The sequence below is a fragment of the Patagioenas fasciata genome, chromosome 4, assembly GCF_037038585.1.
Source record: "Patagioenas fasciata isolate bPatFas1 chromosome 4, bPatFas1.hap1, whole genome shotgun sequence".
In the NCBI taxonomy this organism is placed as follows: Eukaryota; Metazoa; Chordata; class Aves; order Columbiformes; family Columbidae; genus Patagioenas; species Patagioenas fasciata.
This window is the reverse complement of record NC_092523.1, coordinates 75,100,345-75,123,847: the sequence shown is the minus strand read 5'-3', so window position 1 is coordinate 75,123,847 and position 23,503 is coordinate 75,100,345. Positions and strand designations below refer to the sequence as shown.

Below are 23,503 nucleotides of genomic sequence, written 5' to 3'. Positions count from 1 at the left end.
CTATATACAAAAGAATTTCTTTAAAAGGAATACAGTGAGAAGAAGCCACAATGAAACCCAGTATTTAATAAACACTCATAACTGCTCGTAATTAAAAGCTTTCATTACCACCTGTTTTTTTTAACTACTGATGGGTTTTCAAAGTGCTTCTTTTGGGTTTTAAAAACCGTCTGCAAGGCAAACTATCTTTCCAACACAGACTGTGCCAAGGTGGCTTTCTAGGTCTAGACAATTTCTTCTTGTTTCCATGAAATTTACAGTTAACCTTCAAGTAGAACAGACATTTATCTCCTAGCTATTATTTTCATTTTCCTGAGTTACCTACACAGTTGTTGAAGACTGAACTATGGAACATTATTCCTCAGGGTTCTCCAACTCCTGTCCTGTATTGAACACCATTAGCTTTGTTCAGTAAGAAATTCCCCTCAAATCCCTAACTCTCTGAATAACATAACTTCCATTTTCTGAGGAGTTCCTAGTTTGTACTGCTCCTCTTCATTTCCCCTCATTGTCAGAATAGCTCCTATAACAGTATGATTTTGATCACCTGTAGGGCGGGTCTTCACAATGTAACACTGCAAAGAAAGACCTTCTCATTTTACAACTTTGCATGATCAACTGGCTCTAACATTGGATAATACATAGAAGTTTTTGTATATGTGTATGCAATTGTAGTTTTGTTTTTCTCCTGTCTGAATATTTACCTACTTATTTTGTTCCTGTTTTTCTTGCACAGCTGTTGTTCTTATTTACCTAAAATAAAGCTTTTGAAAGAAATAGGTGGGTATTGCTACAGGGCGATTGCATCCCAATTTTACAACCACTTGAAAAAGTGCATTTGTATATTCAGAAATAATTTTACTTCTCTAAGAACCACAAAAAAATAAAGGGACTTGCTTACCTTGAATAACATGAGAATTATCCTTCAGAAAGAAGTTATACAAATACTTGGGGATAAAAGCAGACATGCAGGCATATGCCAGAGCTGAAAGAATTAGAAAAATGGATGCAACAGAGGTAGAAACATAAGTACACCTAAAAAGGTTCATTACTAAGCATAATAAGCATAAATAGATAAGCAGATAATAACCATTAAATCAATCTATATACACAAAAAAAAATGTAAAACACATTAAAAGGGCACATTACTCATTAAAGAATTATAAAAGCTCCCAAAAAAAGTCTCCTTCTGTCACTGAATAATCAATATAAAGCTGGCTGGACCTATCTGCTCCCAGTTTATTTCCATGCTTTGCAGTAATGAAGCAATGAGGTGATGTTTGGAAAGCCATGGTGAGGTTTGTACCAAAAAGTGAAGGTTCTTGGATGAATACAATTTCAGAAGATGGTTTCACACAACTGCATTGTTGCCGCCTTCTGCATTTTCTCCTATAGAACTCACACTCAGTTTATGCCCCAGCAGACTCGCATCTCGTCTCTTACTTCAGCTCAGAGACCAAAGATGATAGAATTCGGAAGAAAAAGCACAGAGTGGAATACAACTAAAAACACTCTCTTTTGACAAAAATGGACAAAAACATCTTCAATTTCTCAATGGCTCCTGACATACATACCAAATAGAGATTAGAGGGTAAAAACTTAAATGTTTAACCCCCTGATTAATTCCTGGGAACTTGGTTGAGAGACAATTTGTTGTAATACAGTTCTTAGTCCTGGTGCTAGACCACAGATATAAAAAAGAAATAGGAGTTTGCCATAAATAGTCCAAAACCAATAAATATAATTTTGGAAGCTTCCAAGCAAAACATCAGATTTATAACAAATACGACATAGGATCATGTTATACACAAAGCCTGTGTTACAGTTTTTCTAGCATTGAAACCACTTTTTGCATACCTGAGCTAAATCTGCATAACCCGGTTCATAAACCAGAACAGAAAATTTTACGTAATTCACTACTATAATATTTTGCTTCAATGGGAAAGAAATCAGGTTTTACAATCAAACTGCATAGGAACATGTCCAACATCAAGAAGACTGAATGTGCTTCCCCTTCACCCTCAGAAGAAAAAGGTACTCACCTTCATTGTTAAAATTCAGGTACAGAAACGGTGCACAAAGGGAGTCAAGACCTAAAGAGATAAGAAATGACATAAAGAGCGCATTTATTGTAAGGCACAAGATCAATTCATTAATTTATCATGAAAAAGTGCACACTTGATACTAAATCTGCAATGTCAGGCTTTACATGTAATACTGAGAACAACTGTGAAATTAACACATGAAAACAGAGAGGATTTCAAATTTTTGAACCATAATGCTCAACTGATTATTCTGCAAGGCTTTCAAGAAATGCAATTTACCATCCCAAAAACTCGCTTAGTAACTCCTGCAGTTTTACCTTACCAGTAAGCAGACTATTTTTTGATAAAATGACTGAAACTTAAGGAGAGTGAATCTGTAAGAAAGAGTGTGGCAATTCTGCATTACAAATTAAATATCAATGACCACGATCTAGATTTGCAATAACCCACATACTCATTTTTCAAAAGAAATAGAATGGGAAAAAAAAAGCTTACATTGTAGGGGGAAGAAGAAGAGGTATTTTTAAGTCAGCCATAGCTTTCCAGTTAATTATCTGATCCTGCCAACTAGTCAAACTCACCTTGCCAGTACACCAAATCAGGATGGGAAACAACCCAGGCCTTCAATACACGTCTAAACTTCGCGTGACCCTCTGGTGATGACAGCAACTCATCATATTGATGGCAACGAGGAATATCAACTTCAATCTGCACCACAGCCAAGTACACAAGAGGAAATCAGGATAAATGGGGTGGTACTACAGCAATTTTGCAACACTAGAGGTTGAAGTCAGCCAAAGAGTGTAGGTCAGACTGTCACCATAAACACAATCTGCTTCCTCCATCACTCTCAAAAACAAACCTGAAAGGGTACAGGGGACTCCTAACAGCTCTGTCAAGGATTAAAAAGAGATATTTTTTTCTTTTTCCATATTCGTATTTCTAAACACTTGAAAAAGGAAGAAAGCAGAGTACAGTTATGGTTTTCTTCCCGACCCAACTTTTGGACCCACTTAAGGTGCTAATATCTCTTTGCTCTAAAGAATAATCAAATTAGAGTTCTCAGAACATTGTACCCAATCTGATGGAAAATATTTCTTCACCCAGCCAAAAGGAACAGCTGTTGCTTGTGATACCTTTTTAGATCTGGCAAGACTTCTTGGTGAATCTCATTGCTCTGGAACCCACTTCTATAAAGCACGGCTCACCTTACAGGATCTCAAGGTCCTCAGCACTATCTGGTACACGATCCAACAGGCACAACAAATATTCAAGAAATGAAGGACTTTTAACAATACATCAGTAATATTCTTCACTACACTTCGCTGCTGCTACAGAAACTGCGATTCTGAAGTAAATGAGGATTTCCCTTTCCACTTGTTACAATTTAACTACTGGTTCCTACCTGTTTTGCAAGATTCTTGCTATAGCATGAATAAGGTTGGAGGACGGGGAAACCCTCTTAGTATTATCAGCCACATTTGCTGTAAGAGGCAACTGACTGTGGCTGGGAGAGAAGATCTTCACATTACTTAAAGTGACAATATTTGATAACACTGGAAGTCTTACCTGTCTGTCTGTAGGAATTGGTGTGTCTTTATCAATAGCATCATATTTTGCTTGTATGGCACCCTAATGTGGAAAAATAGTTGAATTTAAAAAGCCTTTACCAACATAAATGCACATTACAATGTACACGCTGATATAGAGAAGTTGACTGGTTTTGTTAGGTGCCCTAGTTAGCAACTTCTTTTTCCTGAAAAAATTCCCAAAGAACAGAAAATTCTAACAGCTGAATTTTAACAACACCATCTTTATTCTGCTATAATTCAGGACATATAAACCTTTCTGTGACCTCCTCAGCACAATCTTCAGTGATTTTCAGTTGTTTATTCAGAAAACTATGTACTGGATAAAGTTCTCCATTTTCAAGCTAAGAGATGCTCTCAATTTAAATTTGGTGCTTACCTCAGCCACTGTCTGTTAATTAATATTGATATTACCAGTATACACCACTTTTAAGTAGTCTGTCCTTGCATGAATCCCAGGATAGACATGTTAACAAGTCCATCTGAATGTAATGGGACAGGGAACCACTACCCGCATTGTAAGCTGATGGAGCATGAGAACTGACTCATCTCCCAAGACCCAGGCTACAACCCTGACCAGCCACTGTTCTTTACCTTCACAATATAACAAAACAAAAAACCCTGTAGAGCACTCAGATCTAAGGTATACATTCCATAATTAATAAGCTGGGATGTTTTCTATAAGAACCTCTTTGCTGCACTACTCCAGATTGCAAGCAGGGTAGATGCAGAAGCCGGGTAGTCAAGCAATCTCTGGGAGAAAGCCTCATTTTTGGCACATTCTTTACTAGCCCTTTGTCCAAAAGGGTTACATTTAATTTACTAATTCTCTAGTCTTTGGAGGAAGTGCATTGATCAGTGAGAAAAATACATTTTGTGTGTTTCATCCTGTTTTGCCCAGCTATCGCTGAGTGGAGCAGAAGTATTCTAACTGCATTTGTTAAAAACATTAAAAGTATTTGAACAGTCTAGCAAAATTTGGCTGCATGGGTAGTATTTTTCCATTGCATAATCAAAATTAAAGGCAGTTAAGTTTACATACTTTCTCTGAAATCACACAATGTTAGAGACACGAAGAGAGTGTGTCTGAACACTGCCTTTGTTCACACCATTTCATTACTCATTTTGCTTAAAATTCCAGTAATTCTACCTGCCAAATCTTCAAATCCATTCCATTTCCCTGTCAGTTCCATTCCTATCCCCATTCCCACCCCAGTCAGTACTGGAACTTCTGCAAGTGCCCTCCCACTACCCATTACCCGTTACCTCAACACCCAACAGGGCGGCCCAGGTCAGGCCTCTCAGAAGAGGAGGGATGTCAACCCTGGCTTCTTTCCAAATTTGGTTTTTCTTATATGGGTAGGCCTTCAAAGAGAAGAAATTAACAGCAAAAATTGTTACCATGTAACTGAAACCATCAGAATCCCAATCCTGGGTGTTCTTTCCAAATGCTGGCAGCCTGAACAGTGAACTCAAGTTTCAGAACTAGTAAATTTCATTCCTAACTGGAAAGCAACTGGATGGAGGACCAGTGTTTGATGTTACAATATCCCTTCCTTCTCATAAATGTATTCATGTGCTTTGGTATATACTGGATATATAAATTTACAAAACCAAATTTTTATTAAAAGCTTTTTCTTCATTATATGTTTCTTTTCACATTATGTATCCAACTTTGTTTTACTAAGCATTTCTATTTTATGCCTTCCCAAGTACTGCACCTAAGGACGTGCATATCCTCTCATTCTTAAGCTAGTATCCATCTCCCTGCATATCTGTAAATTAGAGACTGGTATTTTCTGCCTGCAGTATAAACCCCGTACTTCTAACATGGCATTGCTACAGTAAAGACTGGTATTGTTTCCAAGTACCCTACTGCTTAGAAATGTAGAAATGTTACCAGCATGTTGATACCTGTAATAGCTACGAAATACAGGATACAGAAGTATTTTCTGCAGTAAATAACAGGTATTAGCAGCAGCTCTATTTTCATGTGTGTACTTTAAAATCTACTTTTATATTCATCACTACTAAAAAGACATATTTCTCATATTTTTATTTTCAATCTTCTCATTCTTCTGTAGCATTTTCTTGCCCTTTTCCCCACTATGGTTTCTTGTATCTCTGCCTCCTTTTTCAATTACCTAGTCCTTTAAAAATCCTCTAATTAACAGACCAAATCCAATTATCCAGCATCAGAAAGATTCCATACCTTCAACAGCCTGTCAAACAGGACAATTCTATTTAGCTGGTACTCTGTGTCCCTCTCTCGGATGATCAGAGGAAGACTAGCAGCTGCTGACAGCTCATTACTACTATTTGAATGAGGTAAAGTCGACTGGCTGGAAAAAGAGTTAGGATAATAGTAGTGAGCAGCAAGAAATACAAGTCATTGTGAAAAAAATGAACATATTGTCATGCATTTCTGAATCAAAAGCAAGTGGATAATTTTGAATATTCAAAATAACAAATAGTTGATTTCCAGAACAGGGAAACAGGCCAGGATCTTCAGTGTGGTACCAGGGCCCTAAGGCCACCAGTGTAGAGCGCTTACCAGCTCTCACTGACTTTAAGAGCCACACAAGGACATATTAGGTTTGCTTTTGGAAGACAGTTCTGTCTAGCAGTGCAGCGTGCCACTCAAATAAAACTAATAACTCAAAATTCAGTCCCTTGTATACACACAAACTTACACACGCACTTACTCATCTTCAAGCAACGGATAAAACGCTTCTCCGCCAACATCTTTAAGTCTCTGAAATGAAGAATAAAAATAATCTGTTATCAGAATGCTGCTCAGAATTCAAGTGGAAATACTTAGTCGAAGACGAAAACTATTTATTAGCAATTCATTTGCCCAATTTAGCAGCTTTTCTTGAGACCTAAACATTAGCTCAGTCCTCCATCAGCAAAGAAACATACAGCCTTTAACACTAAAAACTTTTGCTAATACAGGCTTTTTGAGTTGATGGAAACTCTTCTGCCTGAAGGTAACACTCACCTCAGTCAGAAACCTATTTTAACACAAAAAATAGCTGCTATGGGTCACGGATTAATAGATCAATAGTATGACATAGTTCCTTTTCTTTTCCTCATTTAGGTACATGGACTTCCTATCCAAGCAGCTACAAAGCAACTGCCCAACTTGGTTTAACATTTTAAATCAGTTCAAGAGCTATGCAAATTTGATTTCCTTTTAATAGCAGCATCTGAAAGCCGCACAGAAATACAGACACTCTCTGGAAAGGTGACAGACAAGCATGCCTGGACTTTTGCCTGAAGTTTTCAGACATCTTTGGTGCATTGTGATTAATGTTTAATACCATCCTCCCTGCAGTGCTCTGTTTTGCAGTTCAGTCCCTAACTTCAAGGCATATGGCACACAGCCTGTTCCTCCTGGGACTGACTGAACAGTTCATTCTCAGTTCATTCAGTACTGATCCTCTTTTGATTATAAGCACCATGCTCTGCTCTAGGAAAGGTGTTTGAAGAATTGCAAAGTTCAAAAATTTATTTCAACTAACACTGCAAAGTTCATGCTTGCATCTTCCCCAAAATGAAGCTTCAGTATATACTTATTTGCTGCTGCATTTATAGAACGAGGTAGCAATACCCAAAATTACAGTTTAAAAAGTTTTTTAAAAGCCTTGAAAGCTCCCTGTTTGTAGGAAGAACAGTAGGAGCTGCAGTGCAGATCACCTTTAAAATAGCTATTGCATACTCTTAACCTCCACCCCCAGCCCACCAACCACACAAAATAACCCAGTTCTTTGGTCGGTTTTCATGCATTTGTGTGCAGTAATGCAATATTCTACTGAAGAAATAGGTTTATATGGTATTTGCCACATTGCCTCCAAAATTAAGGTAACGGTGGCAGAGATCAGGAGTCACCTTCCTTTCTGTATTAACCCCTGTAATCATCTGGAAAGGTTTTATACAAAGCCCATGACAAAATTGCATGAGCTACTGTAATGAGCAAGCTGCAAAGAGTGCAGCATAGATTTCTAATTCTACAGCAATAAAGCTCTACATGTGCAAAGATATCTGAACAATTAAAACATTATACACAGTAAATCTTGTAACTGATCATTACATCAGGCAAAATTACCAATGATCATATGTTGATTTTCCCGCTGAAGATGGAAGACAACTGCATTACAGCATTTTGGTAAAATGCTTTTGAACTAGTTGTTAATGGAGATATATTCCAAAGATCAGTAACTAACTCCTGGAAACTTGGTATCCAACTTTAAGTATAAAGCCTTTAAGGAACTGAACTGAACCAAGCTGATATTTCTTTTACATATTGTGAGCCACCTACAGACAGGAATTAAAGAATGCAGGAAGACACTATCCAGTTACTTTATCCATCGTGGAGAATATCAGGTACTACAGAACTATTTGGGCTACACCAGAACAAAGCAGTTACACAAAAATAAGGAAAAGGGAGGGACACAGGAAGGGGATGGAGTGACAGTAAGTTTTTGCAGACAAAGCAATTTAATACCATAAATCAGAATCTGACTCTGACACCAATAAGTGTTCTCTTAGAGTCAATAACACGGTCATTTCTAGGAATGGCAGTAGAAGTTGCTGTTCCATATTCCCTTTAAACAATGTTTTTGCAGTGAATACAGAAGAACAAGTTTACAAAGTTCTTCTTACGTTTCGGAGCTGGCACAGAGACAAAGTCACAGTTGTGTCATCTAGGAGGGAACTTCTGTCTCGTCCTTGCCCAAAGCTCTCACCGTCTTCTAATAAAAAGCTTCAAAAGGGAGGAAAAAAAATCAAGTTCTTTTATAACATAAGACTTGAGCTGGAAAAACATAGAAAGTTATATCAATCAGTTTCTTCTTTAAAACAAACTACTAGCTGTTAGAAGTACACTGTACTTGTTCTGCTATCAGGGGAACGTACAATCACCTTAATTTATTCAGGTTTTGCTATAAAAAGGCACATTTCCAGTTTTCTAATGAGATATGGGTATGAGATTAATATTCCCTTTTACGCCTTGACCTGATTGTGAAAGGTAAATATACAACATTATTGGCATGTGAAAGCCATTTCCCACCATGACAAAAACAAGCAAAAGTCTGAACCAGACCTTTTCTGCTGCACTCCATCGAAGCATACAAATGCATCCGAGGAAGAGTATAGATACACAAGTTGGCTATTTAGTGATATTTTTAAAGCAGACAGCATGAAACTAATTTCCAGAAATGGAGCTGACATTCCCAGTATCACTTAGAAGAAAGAGTTAGATTGTATTTTTGAAATTACCACCTCATCTCCAAGGTATTTAGCACGATGCAAAATGTTTTCCCCTCATAATTCAAAAGCACATGCATTCACCATGGGTAGAGAGACAGGCAATCTCCCAAAATCTCACACTGATTTTACGACCAAAATATCACTTAAAATGTAGCTCCAGCTTTTTTCTTTTTTCCAAAATACTGCATATTTTGGCTGTACAGCGACTTCACGTGTTTTTAAAACCCAGAACCAGCAAACTGATCTATACGAACACATCAGTAGGCTTATGAAGATCAGAATGTAGATTTGAACATAAATTCACCACGTAAAATTGCAATATGTGTAGGAGTAAGAGAAAAGTAAGTAATGGCTAAAATGCTGTTACAAAATTATAAGTCATGAAACTATGCATTTAAGAAAAAGTAATCAGTCGATCTACTGAATAATTGGGTTGACCACTCAGCACTGCTGCTCTGTGAAGGGAATTCAGAATGTGACAATTTGCCACAGAACATATAAAATTAAATTACAATTACAAATATGCTGTTGACACAATGAGATGTTTTTACTTAAAGCTATTGGAAAGCGTTTTAAACTTAAGAATGTCCAGCTCAGTATTTTGCACTTCACCTACATTTCTTCAAATTTCAGAAAGCAATATAAAGTGCACGTAGGCAACAGACACAAGGCATGCAATAATGCCTTAAATCAGGTAAGATGGGAAGTGGCACGATTTCCTGCTGTTCAAAAACACTATTTTCAATATTTTTCATACATATGGGTCTTGAAACTGAAAACCAAAGCAAAATGTTGTCTCAGAATCACTTGTCTTCTCCATCCATCTTCCTTTCCCTTAAAGTGCTTCTCCTTCCTTACTTGGGAAGTGTGCAGACAGGTGGCTTTGATCGAATGATTTCCTTGTTGACAAGTTCTTTCTCCAAGTCTCCTCCAGCCAAACACCAGAGATAATAAACCTCTTCAATTGATCTTTCTGCTAGGTAATCATTATCTTCATCTATTAGGCAAAACCACATAAAAAAGAGTTATAGGTTTTTAGGCAGCTTGGATTTCTTCTTACCGCTCTAAATACATATTGTTGAAAACAAAAATTGTTGTGCATGAAAGGCCCTACAGCTTAATGTGAAGTTAGAAGAAAAGGGATCTTCCCTTCACAAGTGCCCTTTAGGAAGATGTAAGGAAAGAACAGATGGGCAGAAGTCAGAAAAAAGCAGATATTTCTGCAGTTTGCCTTGGTGCCAGAGAATGGAACCAATCAGCGATATAGGTTGAAGTGTGGACTTCCCGTGTGTCTTAAAATCCAAAACCAAACAAAAACTAGTGAATCATAGCGAGTAGTTATAATCTATCTTCCCCTCCCACACAATACCCATACTTACAAGGTATAAAATCTTAGTCTCCAAAAATTGTATAATGAGATTTTCTAAACATGCAGAAATCTCTAAGTTATTCAGAAAAAGTCAATGAGGACTTAAGAACAGTAACACTTTCAGCATACTGTAGTTTTAAAAATTAGAAAAGTTGTCTTTTATTCTAGAATGTGATCTCTTTCACAGGATTTAGTTCTCCAATACTTCCAAAAATCATCTCATGCTACGATCCAGCAGAACCCAGTTACCAAATCACAGCACAACTTAGTGAAAAACAAACTACCTTGTACATGGACATGACCAAATTCCAAAGGCAAACGATGATACTGATACTCCAAGCTGGACTTGAATATTAATAACTGATAATTCCCTGAAGTTGAAGCACAAACTCAAGTTGCCCTCTTCTGACTTGCACACATCCCTCAAAACGTTTGCCCATATCTCTGCCCATTAAACAACTTATTACAATAATGTAGTATTATAACATTTAATAGTTTCTCTCCAACAAAGCACCCATAGAAAATGCAAAAAACGTTTTAGTTTCCTCCCCCCTCCAATTGCATTTATCCCACCACCTGCTTTTACCTTTACATAATTGACTTATGTCTTCAGGAAGTGTTAAATTCGCACACCTTGGAGAAGATGAGAACAGACCAGCAGGTTTGTGGAAGGGAGGATATAGCGAGGATACTTCACTGAACAAACTGTCATGTAACAGTTCCTCTGGAGTTGGCCTTGAATGAAGAAAAGAGTAAAAAACATCAAAAGTAAAGCGTTTCCAAAAACGTTACATTTCAGTAAGAAATGTCCTTGTCCTCAGTAACAAATACTAGCAAGTTATTTTAAATTATATTGGATTTCAGAAAGTCTAATAGCAAAAATGTCTACTAGTTTTGTAATCTACTAGTTTCATGATGCACACCACACCACGCAGTCTGTTTACAGCCCCAGTTCAGATCTCACCTTCATTTAATGTACATAGCAACTATTTTATTAATTCCCCTTTAACTCCGCTAAGCAGAGACGGAAAAAATGCCAATGCAAAGCCTTGATTAAAGAACAAAAGAATATTTCAGTTTTCAAAAGGAGGTTGTGGTGGAAGAAGGAGATTTGAAGAAAGTGGTCTTAATTCTGGCTACAACAGAACTAAAGTAACAACCAATAACGTCCAGACAGGGAATCAGGAAAAGCTGTGAATGTAGAACTAAAAACGCCTGAGTAGTTTTCCCCCAAAATACTCAGATTCGATCTCAAGGTTTTGCACCCTTGATTTCCACCCTCTCCAATTCTTCCCTTTAAACACTGAAAAGCAACAAAACCAAGAATTTCTTATAAGTAGCACAAATCAGTATTCCGAATAGGTTCAGCAAACAAGTCTTATAATTTCCTGGTATCACAGCAGCGTTTCCTGGGCATCTGAACTGAATACTCGCCTCTTAGAAGGCTGGAATGTAAGGCATTTCTTCAGTAGAGCTACAATATTTTCAGAAAGGTCCTGGAACATAAGAAAAATATGGAGAAATTTGGTTTATTACCATCTTAATTCAGGAAGCCACTTAGCTCATACTTAACTTTTAACATACAGGCTATTCCTTTGAGGGCAATAAAATTTCACACCTACACCTATGAGGTCAGCTGTGTGACACCAAAGTGTTGGGAAGGAGTTCTTCTCACCCTCCAACCCTGCATTTGCTTTGGGGAGAAAATAAGAATAATAATAAAAAAGTATCAAAAGAGTTTGCAACGTATGCAACTTTTTATTTTTTAAATTAGATATTCTGTACCCAGCTTGATGCAGTGCAGTACCTGGGAACTCTGTTCTGCTAATGGTCAGAATCCTTTTACACAGTGTCTCAGAAATATACAGGCACTACAATTCAGTGATTAATTTTGGAGGTGGGAAGGATTTGAATTCTATAAACCTACTTTATCAGAACGTGTAAAGTGGACCAGACAGAAGAGGAAATTTCTAGAAGAAAAATACTTAAGCTCCCCGTACTTCAAAGAAAATTTAAAGCTTATTGAACTATTCAGAGAGCATAAATATTTACCGAGATTGACAGTAATTTTAGGAAAGAATGAATATTACCAATACTGGCTACTTGAAAGGATCTTTGATACATAGTTTAGACTTCAATTTTTTTCCTCATACTGCAATACAACAGGTGACCAAATAAGTTTATATGTGTGTGTATATTTATACATATATATGTGAAATACAATGCACTAATAACAAAATGTTTTGGATAAGGCAGCATGAAAGAGCAAATCAGTTCCACAAACCTTAATAATATCAAGGCAACCATGTTCTTCAGCCAATACAGTTACAATATCATCTACACAGCCTTTGAAAAACAAACAGAACAATAAAAAATAGAAGACTATGAAAAAATGATACCAATTACACAGGATATCAGATGAAACCCCACTCCAACAAAAACACACTTAACTTTGGCTCTTTATTGACATTGCCACATCCCCTGAAAGCGAATTTTCAAAATTAGAAATATTGAAAACAATAATTCCCAAGTCGGGACATGAATGTTTTTCAGTGGATAAAGGTTACCAGTAGCTTGCATTCAATTTGAAGGTGACTGAAATGCTTCAGTTACCAAAACAATCAGAATTTCAGCACCCAAGCACTAACCGTTGAATGATAAAGATGTTTCTATTGACAGTAACTAACTTCAACAGTGTTACTATTCACTCTGGTTTCTAACAATTTACTGATAACGCTTCAAATTGCAAAATCATGCCCTTCCCTTCCATGGTTCATACATAAACCCCACAAGAAATCACGTTTAAGAAGCCACAAAATAGTCCCGCTTCCAGACTCATTTACATGAAGCAAAAATTCCACATCTACAGTAATGTTTTATAATTTGTAGGTGAAGGCAGACACAAAAGGCTGTATCCAGTAAGAGGCTCCTCAGCTCTCTTCTTGTTTTCTGCCTTCCTATTCAAGTCCTGCTTCTCCCTGCTTGGATTTGGTGCACAAGCACAGCCAGTGCAGGGCACAGTTTTCTTTAGTGTCACACAATTCCTAACTCATTTCAGAAACCTCCTGCAACACAAACCAACAAATAACCATCCAAATGACTACCTTTCCTGAGCATGGTTTTTGACAGTTTGCCCTGACTCTAACATACTCAGAGTTCTTCTGGAAAGTTATTTTTCCTGACACCCACCTCTCTATCTTCTCTAGACAAGCAACCATGCTTCACATGTCTATTTAATTCTAGAGAGGAAAGCTAAAGAAGATAAAGTGCCTTAGGTCTGAGAATCACAAGCTGACTCATCTGTAAAGTTCTTATTATAGAACTGCTTGGAAAGTTTAAAAACTGATTTTGTGCTACTTACCTAACATAATTATAAATTTCAATCTTTCTGCTATCTCCAAACTCTGGAATAATTTTCTCCCCTAAATGAATAACAAAATCAAATCAACAGTTGAATGGTATTATGTAAAAATATTTAGATAACCTACATACCCATCTATATACAAAGACAGTGAAAAAAGCTTCTACACATGAATTTTAGATTTGGAAAAAACTGCTGGAAAGCATTATTTACCCCAACTAGAGTAGAAACAGTTTCATGCCGTCACAAAAAAAAAAAAAAGGCATGATAACATCTTTTAACTAGAACAAATGCAACCCCCCCCAAAATATGCAACACAAAGCCTCAAGCTGCCTTAGCAAACCTGCAGGTTTATTATTAATTCAGTAATAGGGTTTCAAAAACTTTATTTTTTCCAATCTGAGCATCAACAATGGTAATTAATTACTAAATATGGTAATAATCATAGCTTGTATTATTGCACAAGTGCTTTTGAAGAGGCATCTCAAAAGCCCTTTAAATGTGTTTCAAAAACCAGCACTATTACATTTTTTTAAAAAATGTACTTATTCAAAAGAATAAATAACGAACAGTGTGCAAAATTAAAGAAGAGCAGAATATACAAAAAGACTATTTCCAATGTCTTGATCTAATCACTGTATAAAATAGGTTCTTGGTTATGCAATTTTCTGCTAATTTAGTTATCTTACGTAATAAGACTAAATATCAATATTGAAGTATTTGCTAGATCACACCTCCCTACAGAACGTTGCTGTCTTCAAATTAAAGAAGTCCAGTTTAACATATATATGAATAGTAAAGATTAGGATGTCATAATTTATTTCAACTTCTAGAGTCAAATAAGCGTTTTCCAAATAAACCCTTAATTCTGTGTTGAAGGTCTTTAAGGCAGATTCTCCCTTTTATTCCCTTCCATGAAACTTTATTAGTTACTCATCATTTCCAAGGAGAATGAGGGCATGACAGCAATGCTTATTTCATGCTTAAAAGCACAACTAATACAACAAATTATCTAGAGAGACTTCTTAGTTCAGAAGCCATTCCTTGCTAAGAATCTGATCATGCAGCTGCATCGCTGCGTCTGAACAGGCAGCTGCCCTTCATGGTTAACATACATACTCACACCAAGCCAATACGCATTTTGCTACTTAAATCGCCACCAATCCTGTCCAGGTAAGAATGCTAACTAACATATTCTGATATTTGGACTCCGGTGATAGGTAAAGTGTCATTAACTCCACACTCAAGAGCAATCAAGTTAATGTAATGATTCCCCAAGAGTCACAATCAAGAGAATTATCCTCTTACATACCATGCAGAGCTCAAATAGTATTATACCAAGAGACCACAGATCTGATTTAGGGCCAGAAGGCAGAGGCTTCTCACACTGAGTATGATCGTTTGGTTTGACTATTCCCTGTGCAATTACTTCAGGTGCCAAATACGATGGGTACCTAGAAAGATGCAGCAACATTAAGTAACACCCTGTCTGTCCAAAACCCCTTTGCTTCAGGTACAGTAACCAAAATAAATTTTGCATTCTGAGAAACTAGAATTCATAGCAATGCAGATTGTTCTAGTTGATTCAGTCAAAATCTACATGTTGCAGCAAAGTTTCACTTCAATTCCAAAATACATAAAAGGTCAAATCCCTGCCTTTTTCATGAGAGGAAATAACAGTAGCTTTCAAAACAGCACGCGTACATATCTCAAAGAAAACGTATATTGAGTTTCAGCACTAGTATATCAAACAAATGTATCCTAGGCCCATATTTGGGGGTGCTGGCCATATTCCTCTCCATTGACAGTGTTGCATCAAATAACTTTTGAATTTGTAAAAAAAGTAACAAAAGGTGTTGAGGACACAATTTACCTGCTGCTACATCATTTTCAAATAACATTGTCACTTTTTCTGTCAACAATTCATTCTAATACTTAAAAAAAATCTAAAAATCTAAAAATCCCCTTTTGAAGGGACACATCACTATTCATTTTGAGGATGTCTTTAAGAATCAGTTCAGTATTTCCATTGTAAACAACAAGACACCTCCAAAAAAACCAAAGAGTGGCAAGGAAACACTCCACCGAAGCATGGCACTTCGGCTAGACACTAAGATCACTTGAAAAGAAATCATAAAATGATAAAAAGACAAGAGGCCTACAGTGGTGTGCAAGAGTGAAGCACTGATTGTGTTTTTTCCTAAATATGAAATCAGATTGTACCTCCAGAATCCAAGACACAGGCAGCTGCTAGCATTTGAAGACAAATTTGGGCAATAAGTATCAACATCATATAGCTACAGTAACATGTTTGCACGGTACCAATTCTCTGTCTCTCATTAATTTCACTTAGCCAGATGACAACTTCTTCAGAGACATTATCAGAAGTTTCTGTGTAAGGTGTATATGCAACATACACTAATTAAAGCCACAATCTGTTAGAACCCTGTGCATACAACATATTTTTAAAGATTATTTCTCAAAACATAAATATATTTTCTGAAAAAATACACCCCCAAGACATTTGTATTGTGTAGCTACATCCTTACCCTATAGGAAAATCAACATCAACACCTTGACCAGTCATATGGTAGAGGCCAAATTTAGCCAATTTCACATGTCCCTGGAAAGGAAAAAATATGTAATCAATAGCAGCAGAATCCAACGTTGGAAGAATCTATGTTTAAATTTTAAAAAAAGGCATTTCAAGTTACATTATCTGTCAGAAGACAGATACTGACAAAAAACCTATTGCACAAAAGTCCACTGCAAGTTAATAAGGTGCTTATTTCTAATGCTTTAACTTTCCAAGAGCATTAGGTATTCATGTTGTTTGGAATACACACGAAAACCAGTACTTTTCCAGTTACAGTATGTTTTCAGCAAATTAAAATTGAATATTTTTCCTGTTCCAAAACTGTTCAAAATCCTGTTTGAATCCTAGATCTACATAAACATCGCCGCTATTCCCTCACCTTTTCTATTTGCCTTGCTCCTCCAATCCTTCCTGTCAACTCATTACTATCTTGCTCTCCTTAACTGTATCAACACTTATTTCAAACAATCAAGTTTTTCAGGCACTGGCTTTTATTCTGAGGAGTCTCCATATATGATATACAAGAGCTTGCTACTTGTTGGCAGCAAGAAGCAAAACCAAAAACCAAACCAAACCAGATTTATTCCTGAAGTTGTACCTTTCGATCCAAAAGAATATTGCAAGGAGATAGTGCTCGGTGGACCATTCCATGTTTGTTCATATATTGCAAACCTTGCAAAACCTCATACGCAATGCATAAGATCCTTGAAGAACTGCAAAAAAACAGGAAAAAAAAAAAAGATAAAAGAACATGCTATACTGAATACTTCCCTTTTTAATTTGTAAAAATGTAGAGAGAGTTCCACAGCTACTCCAAATGAAAGTGAAACATTTATGATTCCAGAATGGTTTAAGAGACAAACAATGAATGTGGTAGGATACATTCAGTGCCATACACAGCTCCTCAATATCCCACAACTACATTTCTTCACCCTGAACTTGTCCTGAAGAAACAGCAGAAAACTGTGACATAACATATTCTCTGTGACAGAAACTATGATCTATACCTCAGCTAACTGGGAAAAAAAATATCTCAACCTTCCTTTATTTTTATTTGTTCTTTTTAAGTCTGATATTGATGTTCATAGAAAAGTTCAACTGAACAAAAGTGTTTGAAACTCAGATGTTAACTGGAGCTTATCCAGAAGATCGTGTAGAGACTCGGTTACATCACACCTATAGTCTTTGGTCATCTGAAAACTTCATTTTCTGCTTTAGAACTTGGAAGCATCAACCTTTCCATCTTTGGAGAGAAATGACCAAGTTCACCATCCAAACCACTTTGACATAACTATGTATTTTGACAAAAGTTATCATTTACCATAAGAACTGACAGCCCTAAAGAGCAGTTTCTGTGAACAAGTAAACAGGAATTCACACAGAGACCAGCAGTATTAGACTTCCACAGTGCACCCAAAATAAGAACAAAAGGCACAGATCTAGTGTCCCCCAAGAGAGATTCCATTTAACTTTTTATCCTCCTCATCTCCCACCCGTTCTCCCTCAGACCACATTTCAGGCCTGACTGGCAACTTTATCTCTGAAGACACTCGTTTACAAAATGTCCAGAAAACAAAGCAAATACCAAAATTAATTTCTTTACTAAAGCTTTATTTGCTGCTATTCATACCTGTTTGAATGCCAAAACTTTGTCACAACAGTAAATAGGTAGATTTTGACAAAAGCCACAACTTCAACAAATTCTGTGACTAGGGCAACACAGAAATACAGTTCCATTTTCATAATAGTCTAAGGCCACCATTAAGTTATCTTACATGGAGCTCTTCTTTAAACTCTAACCTTTTTCCCAAAAGGAGAGCTCTGTACTACTTTACACTAGTTGCGAATATACACGTTTAAATTAAATTTTAAGCACAAAGAGAACCTATTCTAACACATGTCCACACTGCTGCATCTCAGCCCACAGCATTTGGAAGCGATTCTCAAGGTCTCAGCAGTTCAACCAAAACCACAGGGCTAATAACCACGAAACCAAAGCAAAACCCCACAACTATCACGCTCCTCCCTCACTGGCACTTTTCCTTCCCCATCCCTCCCACTCTCACCACAGCATCAGACACCCCTGGCTCTGTGGCGTTTCCTCCCAGTCATTCTTGGGCAGATCTGTAACTGCAGCAAAAAATGTTCCTTACAATCCTTTGGCTTCCACATATACGTTTTTTTCCCTGCAACATAAATATTAACAATAATGGTTGCAAACAGAATCTTCTCTCTCACTTTTTGCACAGCTTTGCAAAACAAGACATGAAAAACAAATGATGAAGAAAGAATTCATGTTTCTAGTAAGGAAACAATTACATAGGAACGATTAGTACATCATGAGGTATTTTAGCCTAAAAAGCGTTTCTTTATATTAAAAAATAAAAGTAAATACAAAGTGCAATTTTGTGGCTGATGTGCCCGAGGAGTGCAGTGTTCTCTAGTGGCACTAGGGGCCCTCAGCTACCCATTTATTCTCCATGTTCTCTTGCAATTTAAGATGAAACCTCCACGGCATTACAACAACCAGCAACACATGAATGATAAGTATTTTTTCATTACACGTAATCCTCAATTTTCTCAAGCTCTTGATGCCACCCTGCTGGGCGAAGCCTTCAGCCATGAACTTCACCCTTCAGCTGAAGCACGGATACCATCTCCCAGGAGAGAGGGGACTCTGCACAACTTCTTCATACTGCTGCCGCACATTAACTAGTTCTTATTCAATTCATTAGGTAAAACACATTGTTTGTGGTTATTACCTATGCGATTTTCATTTCATTGCCAAGGTCCTGAGAACTTAGCAACACTCATTACTGTTATTGAGCACAAGAGATCTCCTTGTGTTAAACTCCCCAGGGCCAAGTTCAGCAGCAGTCCCTTGCTGGGACTCCCTGGAGAGGAGCACCAAGGCTACCCCCTCGCTTCAGTGGGGTTCATCTCTCTCCAAGTTCATACAGTCACCAGCAATGCTGCAGTTCTGGGCCTCTCAGTTCCAGAAGGACAGGGAACTGCTGGAGAGAGTCCAGCGCAGGGCAACAAAGATGCTGAAGGAAGTGGAGCATCTCCCTTATGAGGAAAGGCTGAGGGAGCTGGGGATCTTTAGCTTGGAGGAGACTGAGGGGTGACCTCATTAATGTTTATAAATATGTAAAGGGTGAGTGTCAGGAGGATGGAGCCAGGCTCTTCTCGCTGACAACCAATGATAAGACAAGAGGTAATGGGTACAAACTGGAACACAGAAGGTTTCATTTAAATTTGAGAAGAAACTTCTTCACAGTGAGGGTGACAGACACTGGACCAAGCTGCCCAGAGGGGTTGTGGAGTCTCCTTCTCTGCAGACATTCAAACCCGCCTGGACACCTTCCTGTGGAACCTCATCTGGGTGTTCCTGCTCCGGCAGGGGGTTGGACTGGATGAGCTTTTGAGGTCCCTACCAATCAGTGACATTTTGTGATTCTGTGATTGCAGTGGGGTTGTGCAAATGCAGAAGGTGCACTCTTGGAGCTGCCTCCAGGCTTCAGGTTAAGCTGAGCTTTAAAAAGAAAAAAAAGAAAAAGAAAACAAAGCCCTAAGTGAGGATGACATTTACCCTAACCAATGTTGGCAGGGAGCTCTGAGCAGATTCAGAAACTTTTCCCCTGATTAACTGGAAGTCTGTTTTTCAATAGACTAGCCAGCGTCAAACTAGGACAGATTTAGAGGAAAGGTTTAGCCACTGGAGCTCCTGAGCTACAGAGGTTTCAGCACCCTCCTTTAACAGGAGGACAAAAACAACAGCAAAAGCCTTAGAAACTACAGAGGAGAAAAGGCAGCAAAATGGAGGCATGGCAGCAACCATGCTACACCACTGACTAATGAGAGCCGTAATGACAGATGCGTGGCACAAAACACCCCGTTCATCTCAGTAGCTGATCATCATGGTTGTGACTTGAAACTGTTGTGAAGCAAATCATTCCACTGTTCAAGGTAGATACGGGAGGAAGCAGTAAGTGAAACCATGAAAGCGAGATGCACTTTGAGAACTGGCAGATCCGACAGGGCTCTACTTCGGGTTCCCACATCTTCTAACAAGACAAAGCTTTAAGGCTCTTTTCCTTTCCCCCAACAGGAGAAAGAAGAAACAGGAGTTTCTCTGCAAAACGAATACTTCACAGAAAAAAAGGCATGATCTCTCTACAACTGCCAACACTTTTTCAAGGACCAGGCTTCAGTCTGCACACCAAGAAATCCACTTAGCTGTAGCCTGTTTAGGTAGGCTTTTGAAAAAGGATTTTCTTCAAGTGAAAGGATTGCACACCGATGTAAAATCAAAGCACTTGGATTTAATAATTGCCTGCTTTTTCCTGGATTGGAGAAGAAGAAAGAAAAAGGGGCCATTTTACGTTCCTTCACTCTAGAAATAAAGAATTAAAATAATATAAGCACTAAAACCAATAGCAGGTTGATATAAGCAAGTTCTGCCAGCTTATAAAGCCAGCATGGTTAAGAGAGGCATGTGCGTGGCATTTGTGGGTGGAGGGAGAAGGGAAGATGACTTAAAAACCCACAAAAATGAGGATTGTTTTATTACCTCCAGAATTTTGCAGACCAAAAGCTATACCAGACAAATGACTAATTTCCACACTGTAATAGTACACAGGTGGCTGCATTGTGCCTTCACAAAAACCATTAACTTTTCCACTTAGCAGTCAGCCTGATCTCCAGCCTGTTGAGTTCTTACTGGTAAGGCCACAAAGCTGTTTTCTGGAAGTTTACTTCAAGAATAATGAACCTAACCTGTCAGGAAACAGATGTTTTAGTGGAGTTTCAATCTCTTGTGGTGCTGCAAACCCACTGATGAAATAATCTGATTGCTTAGGACACTTTTGTCATTTTTTGACCAGACAGAGGAAAAAAAATATATTCTCCTTAGTATGCTCACTAAAATCTTACATCTGACTGAAAACAGCTTCTGGAACAGGGTGAAAGGGGAAATTGTACCAAAAGAAACTAGCTTACTGAGAGTCTTACCTTTCTGCAAAAGGAGCAGATATTAACAAAGAGAAAGAGGGGGAAAAAAGGTTTTATCATGAACCAAGTAAAGAAAATAAGCCCCTAAAAGAGTGGAATGGAGAGCTAAGAGTGAGCATACTCACCCAGCAGTGACAGAGCAGTACCTGGGAAAAAACATCTACGGGGAATTGCCCAAGCCATAGGTCAACATAAGCACAAGATCAAATAATAAAGGCTGGAACCACATTGAGAAATTAGAAAGTTTGACAGAAAGATGGGGTTCTGAATTTAAAACAAACAAAAAACCTACAACCCCCCCCAACAAAACAGTAACAAACAAAACACAAAACCCAAACAACAATACTACCTATGTTTTATTCAGTTTGAATGGTTATTTATTAATTTGTTAGTCCTGATTATTAATTGGAACGATAATTCAGCTGCTTGTAAAAGTAGGAAGCTGGACTCTAAGATAGGATGCTCTAGGAGCAAACCACTTTCTGCAACTCCCTCTTTACATTTTAGGTAAAACTACTGGTCTTCTATGCCCTACAAATGGTCATACTAGGTCAGACCCAAAACAATTTGAGACCAGTATCCTGTTTCCAAAAACGATGACAGGCGGATGCCAAGGAGAGAGAGAAAACAGAGCAAGCAAATGCAAATGTTCCCTGATACTCTCCTGGCTTCCAGCCTCTTTAACCCAAGCTTGCATCTGAGTAAATGAAACAAACAAAAAGTTTGGCTCCTGAGCATCACATCTGATAATGTCAGAATGTGAAGTAACCCCTGCAAGCCTCAACAGCTCTTTTAACAGGATATCCATTATTCCAAGTCTTTCATTCATGTTCACAGAATACGACCCATGAGTTACTGCAGAAATTCACAGCCATCAAGTATTCTGTTGGTAAGATCTCATTACTCTTTTATCTCTTCATGGTGGTCTGTGTCTCTAACTCCCAGAAAGCCAACTTTAAATTTCAGTTTCAAGAAAAGAAAACAATTGCTTAACACCAGAGTAAGAAGTGATTTTGGAAACAATGCATTTGACAGCCATCAGCAGTAGTCCCTGCATATACCACAAAGTGCTGAAGGGAAAATAAAAACTACTTGATGCAGAACATCTTGAATAGGTAAAACAAGAGGACTGTACATCATACAGCTTGAAATTGGAGATGGGTGGGGTCACGACACTTGACCTATTAAACTGTTGGAATAGAAGAATTCCAACAGGAGAAACAATGAAGAGAGAATTTCAGCATTTATGCCACTGTCATGGAAGTTACAGCTTCACACAAGTTCCTTTTCCTCCAGTTTAGAGGAAAATTAATGCCAATCTGCACATGAACTCAGGGGATCCATCATCTTTAACAGAACTGCATTAGCTGGAAATATATCATCTCCATGCTTCTTCAGTGGTGCAGGAAACTAGTTTAACATGAAAGAGTAATCAGATACCTCAAAAGATCTTCCTGTCTGTGTCCTGTCTCTAGCCCTGCCTTCTCCTAGACAAAACAATCTTCCATTTGATGATTTTGATCCAGGTAGCTGTCGCTATTACAGTGTAGTTAGCCAGAACACAGAGATGTACCTGGACAGCAACAGAGGAGCAAGGAGAACTGGGACTGGAGGCAAAGCGGAGGCAGCAGTAAAACCTTGGGGAGAGCAGAAGTATTTCTGGTAGTTACAAATGCATTGGTGGTATTTTTAACTGGTTATGGCCAGTCATAAATTTCACTTGCTTTTCCACTATTGTAACAGTCAACATGGAACATTTAATCCATTTTGTAGAAGGAAGAAAGCTGTGCCTGGAAAGTATAGATGGTGCTATCGATACTTAATGGACTATTTTGAATAAGAGTGTTTTATCTAGTGAAACGAACACAGGCCCCACTGGAAAGTCTCATAATCTACTTAACCATGGACAGTCCTGTAATTTTTCTACCTACTGAAAACACATATGTAGATGAGTGTGGGATATGTAGATCAGTGCAATGGCAACTCAAGGCAAGAGGAAATTGATAACAAAAACGAACTAGAAATACTTTGAATTCCCTTAGGAAGGGAATCAGACTATGCTGATGATAACATGTTCCAGAATTCCTTCCCTCAGGCTTACAACTCATGGGTACACACACGGAAATGCATGCTTAACAAAGTCCTCAATCAAACTTGTGCATCTCAGTCTAACATTGTATTATTGCTGTAAACAAGTAAACTCTAGAGGACAAGAATCTCGGCAACCAGGAGTCTTAAGAAGCTTATGGCACTGATACA

At 37.9% G+C, this 23,503-nt stretch overlaps 1 protein-coding gene across 6 annotated transcripts in view; it reads right to left on the bottom strand.

The window, feature by feature from the left end:
* TBCK (TBC1 domain containing kinase) overlaps positions 1-23,503 on the bottom strand; it is a 95,889-nt gene that overhangs the window by 48,262 nt on the left and 24,124 nt on the right. For 5 of the 6 annotated variants that reach the window (XM_065837823.2, XM_071808214.1, XM_071808213.1 and 2 more), the window contains 16 exons: positions 16,830-16,944; positions 16,185-16,258; positions 14,948-15,089; positions 13,636-13,696; positions 12,559-12,620; positions 11,709-11,770; positions 10,861-11,009; positions 9,764-9,902; positions 8,300-8,399; positions 6,340-6,389; positions 5,847-5,976; positions 4,901-4,999; positions 3,615-3,677; positions 2,627-2,753; positions 2,043-2,093; positions 902-985 (listed from right to left, as the gene is read on the bottom strand). In XM_065837823.2, coding sequence (XP_065693895.1) covers positions 902-985; positions 2,043-2,093; positions 2,627-2,753; positions 3,615-3,677; positions 4,901-4,999; positions 5,847-5,976; positions 6,340-6,389; positions 8,300-8,399; positions 9,764-9,902; positions 10,861-11,009; positions 11,709-11,770; positions 12,559-12,620; positions 13,636-13,696; positions 14,948-15,089; positions 16,185-16,258; positions 16,830-16,944 — 1,508 coding nt within the window. Of the gene's footprint in view, positions 1-901; positions 986-2,042; positions 2,094-2,626; positions 2,754-3,614; positions 3,678-4,900; positions 5,000-5,846; positions 5,977-6,339; positions 6,390-8,299; positions 8,400-9,763; positions 9,903-10,860; positions 11,010-11,708; positions 11,771-12,558; positions 12,621-13,635; positions 13,697-14,947; positions 15,090-16,184; positions 16,259-16,829; positions 16,945-22,684; positions 22,700-23,503 lie in introns of those variants that run through there. The other variant, XM_071808212.1, reaches the window with a different exon arrangement.